At 36.4% G+C, this 5,344-nt stretch overlaps 1 protein-coding gene across 1 annotated transcript; it reads left to right on the plus strand.

The window, feature by feature from the left end:
* The first annotated feature begins 1,094 nt into the window (after window positions 1-1,094).
* Window positions 1,095-2,763, plus strand: LOC143565488 (protein FAR1-RELATED SEQUENCE 5-like). Its single transcript, XM_077052448.1, has 4 exons — window positions 1,095-1,459; window positions 1,533-1,791; window positions 1,878-1,904; window positions 2,158-2,763. Exons 1-4 carry the CDS (start codon window positions 1,095-1,097, stop codon window positions 2,761-2,763), a joined length of 1,257 nt encoding a protein of 418 aa, XP_076908563.1.
* The last annotated feature ends 2,581 nt before the right edge of the window (window positions 2,764-5,344 follow it).

Raw genomic sequence — 5,344 nt, forward strand, 5'->3', positions numbered from 1 at the left:
TGTACCTTTGTTTATATGTATGCATTTAGTTAGTCTAGCTTTTGTTATTTGCTTTTTGTTTTGATTGTGTCATATCTTTATAAATATGATGTTAGTTATAATTGTATACACTTTTCAATTACCAGCTATTTGATTACCTTACGTAATTTTGTTCGTTTCAAGCTACCTGATACGTATGTATTTACTTATGTATGTTTGTGCCCGTATACCTTTGTTTGTATGCATGCATTTAAGTAGGCTATTATTTGTTATTTTATTTCTGTTTTTTTTGTGTCATATATTTATAACATGTTAGTCATAATTGTATACACTTTTCAAATACTAGCTATTTGATTAACTTAGGTTATTTTGACCGTATACTTATCTTGTTTTCACTCTTTTTAAACAGTAAGTAGCCATGTTATTGAGTTTCAAACAGTTTTGCCAGAAAATAGCGATGTTCCCGAGATACTAACCATTTTCCCTGAAACTAACGAGACGTTAATCGACTGTCGACCGTTCCAGAGGTTATCAACCATGAACGTAAGAGTAACCAAGTTTCATTTAATAGCATTTACTTTCATTAACGGTTTCTTATTATTATTATTATTATTATTATTATTATTATTATTATTATCATCCAATTATTAGTTTTTTGCTTGATTTTTCAATTGGTATTATATGCAGAAATGGAGCAACCTAAGTATTTTATACTCATCTGTTGGGTCAAAATTTTGCATTTCAAATGTTCCATCAGCTAAAAAGCCTTCAATTGGGCAACAATTTAAAAGTGGGAGGACGCTGCTGTTATGTACAAGGCGTATGCAGCCAAAGCTGGTTTCGATGTGAGGATCCAACCATAACATGGACAAAAGGTGTCATCTCTCACAGGTATATGGTTTGCAGCAAAGCCGATAACCCACATTTCAAAGATGTGGATACCATGGACACATCAGCGTCATCTACAAAGCGACGCTACACTTATATATAAAGGTTATAGGTTGCAATGCATGTATCAGACTTAAAGTTCCATCAAACTCTATAGGGTTCGAGATTTATAATTTTATAGAGTTTCACAATCATGGACATGTTAGTGACAATAATATGGAATTAACATGAGGAAGAAGACAGTTATAGTTTTCAGACAAGGAATTTATTCAATGTCTTCAAACTACGGGTTTCGGTCCAACCGTTGGTCACCGTGTGCAATCATCTTTGAAGGGTGGCACCTGGTCACGGGATCTAAGAATGATTTTAAGAACCATGCTCGTAATGTTAGGGCTGTTGTTGTTGATGCGGATGCACAAATGATTGTAGATAGGCTTAGCCACAACATGAGTCATTTGGAGAATTTTTATTTCCAATACAAAGCTTTCTATAGTGTGCTAAGGTCTATATTCTGGTGTGACGGCATATCTAGATGCAACTACACTTTGTTCGATGAAGTGTTAGCTTTTGACGCTACCTACTCAACTAACAGGTATCGATCGTGTCATTATCTCTTTTAGCCACAATCTTTATTACTCTTTTATATCCCATCATCTTTACTGAAGGCATAACATGACTTTTGTCCCTTTCACTGGCGTGGATTGCCACAAGAAATGTGTTACCTTCGGTATTGGCTTGATACATAATGAGACAATCGACTCTTACCACTGGTTACTAGATGCGTTCCTCATAGCTAATGGAAAGCAGCCCAAGTTGGTGTTGACAGATCAGGACGCAGCTATGAAACAAGCGGTTTCGTCTGTTTTGACCGAATCAACACATAGACTGTGCATGTGGCATGTTACAAATAAAATACCCGTTAAGGTGCGTATATGTCTTTCATTATAATGGACGGTTTTGGTTTTTAAATCTTATGCTATGTATTGTTCATTTACTTTTTTGTAATGCAGGTATTAAACATTCCTTATAAAGCAATTGTACCAGTGTTTTATTGCATGTTAATATTACATTTTTTTAGACTTCATGAATGTACGCAATTACGTTTGACTATAAAAAAATGCCTCAGCACCTTATTTTTTTTAGTCAACATATCTGTTGTTACATTTGTTAAACTTACTATGTCACATTTTTTTACCATGTTATGTGATTACCATATTATTTACATAATACGGTCCCTACCACATCAAACATATTATTCAATTGTTGACTTCTTTTATTATTTTTTTAAAGCTGAAGGGCGAGTTGCAGCTTAATGAAAAAATCAGATGTCGTGTCAATAAGCTAGTTTGGAATGTATTAATCAAGCTAGAGACCTTTGAATTCAGGTGGCACGATTTGATTGATAAATTCAACTTAAGCGAAAACAAATGGTTAAAGGACATGTTCGCTATTATGAAAAGTTGCGTACCGTCTTACTTTAGAGAGTTGCCAATGTGTTGTTTGATGAAGACGACTTCCAGGTGTGAGAGTTCCAATTCACAATTCAAAGTGTATTCTAGCCCAGACAGCAATCTTGTTCAATTCATGAACTGCTTTGAAATGGCATTGAATTCTCAATGGCACGTGCAACGTGAATTGCAAATTGATATTACAAAAAAGACACCGCTGATAAAGACTCGTTTGCCAATCGAGCGCCACACTTCGTATACCTACACTATAACAATTTTCAAAGAGGTTCAGAAAGAGTTTACAAAGGGCCTTTATAATTGTGCACGTTCTCATATTGAGTCAGAAGACGGAATAAACATTCATTTCATCAATCACAAAGACAAATGGAATGGCTTTGTTGGCGAATTTAAGATTCATCTTCTCACCATGTTACAACATAAATTATGATGATATTTTTTATCCTTTCATGTCATTCACTAGCCATTTTCCAATGTATGCTACAGGTGACTCACAATCTCACTAATAACACATTTTCATGCTCCTGCAAGGCTTTCACTCACATTGGCTACCTTTGTAGACACATCTACAAGATCTTCCAAATCGAGCTAATTGATGTAATCCCTGAAACGGTGGAGGAGTGATTTGCTGCCATCGCCAATTTTCAAGATTGAATCCAGATTCGGTGTTCCTCTCGATGAAAGATCTAAAGTAAGGCAACAATTTTTGTCTTTAACCAATTACTGTGCGGACCGTGCACAAGGTAACCTAGAACTTCTTCGTTCCTTGATCGACCAAATGCAACAGATGAAGGATAGCATTTGGGACATAATTCCTATAGAGCCATCCTATAATAGCAACTCTATCATTGTCCAAGATTTTATTGAATACAAGATAACGGAAAAAATCACAATAACTCCACCATCGGGGATTCGAAATAAGGGTTCCGGTTCTCGCAAGGGCAAGACAGGTCCAGGGTAGGCAGCCAAGAAGAAAAGCAAGAAACCAAAAAGGTTTTGTAAAAAATGTAACAAACATGTTCATGGTCATGACTCACGTAACCATGAAAATGTTATGCACGAAAAGGAGTGTCGGTGAAAAAAAAGGGAGCAACTGCGAAAAGAAAGGGACCAATTGAGGAAAGGTAAAGGAGCAATGATGGACAATCAAGCTTCGAAATATGTTGAAGGCCACGAGACCGATTACACAACAGAAAGTGACTCATGCGAAGATTCTGATGAAAGCCATGCTACCGACTCGAGTTATGAAGAATAAAAGTGTTTTGGTTATCTGCATTTTGTTTTTCTTTTATATTTGAAGGAACATCACATGTCTTTTTGTCATCATTTTTTCCTATTAACTGGTGATTTTCACTATCTTGTCATACATATTTTTTAATATCAGTTGTGGACCAATTGGTTTATTAATTATGTATGTAGCCATATGCAAGTTATCCTTATCTATTACATCTACATTATGTGTCTCTCACTCTCAACCGATTCGAGCACACTTAAATCTCTCATCATCAACCATCGTGTCTCGACTACCATCTAACGAACACATGTTGATTCAGCAACCAACGTGTTCAACAAGGTACATGCATCTGTGTAACTACCGTGTTTCAACTACCATGTATGTTCGTTCGTACTGGCGTATCTACAACTCCACAAATGTACCTGACATTTTGCAAACTGCATATTTGAAAACTTACAAATGTACGTACCGATGTATGTTGGAATTTTTCTTTCTTTTTGCATATCTATGAAGCCACATATTTGGTATGCGCCAGCCTACTAAGTCTCATAACAGCTTCAATAGTCGTGTTTGCAGCGTGCGCTTACGTACGCATACAACATCTCATGTGGCCTCTTCATTTGTAGGGGTTCTTATGTCGCTATGATTGATTTGTATGTCCACACGTGTTTCTTGTACGTACGCGAGTGTATACATAGGCATACAGGTATGCAAATACGTCTCCACCTACGCGTTTATAGTCACATGTTATTGATCAGGTACTTATCTATGTGTAAGACTTAACTCATTTACTTCGTATCTAATGTCCTTGTGTATGCACATATGTTACAGGTTATTGCTGGTTCGTTTGTACATTCTGGCTGACTTATCTAACTAACACGGTGACCACACACCCAACTAGTCATGTTCGTACACGTAAGCGAGTACATCGGTAGATTTATCTACTAATAGGGACGTTAAGATGTATCCACTAATGTTTTTGCATAGTTGTGTGTTTGATTACAGATTTTTGTTTATCTACTATTATGTATATATGTCATACATGCAACTTTCTTGTATCAACGCCCGTATCAGTACCCTTTTGTTATGCATCCACGTTTACGATGTAACTACCGGGTTGTACCTGTGCTCAAATGCGTATTAGCGTGTCCCCGCGGGTATGTATTAGCGTGTTTGTACGTCGCTCGGAAGGTAGGCACTTATGTAGGTTTTTGTCTACGTAAGTCTTGTATGTGCATGTGTACGTATGTTATGCTACAACACGCGCACACACCAACAAATAACCACAAAGACCTCCATGCACACGTACTCATGACATCAATGTTACTGACATGAATTATTTCCTACTTATTAACATACGCGATGCGTGAGTTTGTATGTTGTCATGTACGTTAGTTTGTACTCATACTATATCTTAACGATACTATCTATTACTTAAGTACGTAGGTCGGTCATTACACGTTCATGCCAAGTTTATTTTTTTCATACCGATTATCCTTGTGTTATGCACTCGGTCTTCTTCTATTCAACACTAGTTAAAGTTGAACTATATTTAACGACTTCAGGACATGGTATATCATAAATAATTATACTGTCTGAGTGTTAAACCTTTTAGTTTTTTTAACATGCATCCATCTAATTGCACACACATGAACCCATAACTGCAAATAGTGGCATACAATCACATTACAATTACATAGTGCTGGCAAGAACAAACTATATGCATCAGTTCAATGAAACACCCTGCAACTACAATTGACAACACACAAATCTGTTT

Source organism: Bidens hawaiensis, unplaced genomic scaffold, assembly GCF_021521415.1.
Source record: "Bidens hawaiensis isolate Kalapana, Puna unplaced genomic scaffold, B.hawaiensis_p1.1 tig00022356_1, whole genome shotgun sequence".
NCBI classification, from domain to species: domain Eukaryota; kingdom Viridiplantae; phylum Streptophyta; class Magnoliopsida; order Asterales; family Asteraceae; genus Bidens; species Bidens hawaiensis.

Excerpts from the sequence above, each read along its gene's own strand:
- LOC143565488 (XM_077052448.1), top strand. The coding sequence starts at position 1,095 with ATGAGGAAGAAGACAGTTATAGTTTTCAGACAAGGAATTTATTCAATG. Across the intron at positions 1,460-1,532 it reads GCTACCTACTCAACTAACAG|GCATAACATGACTTTTGTCC; the intron begins GTATCGATCGTG and ends TCTTTACTGAAG. Across the intron at positions 1,905-2,157 it reads ACATTCCTTATAAAGCAATT|CTGAAGGGCGAGTTGCAGCT; the intron begins GTACCAGTGTTT and ends ATTTTTTTAAAG.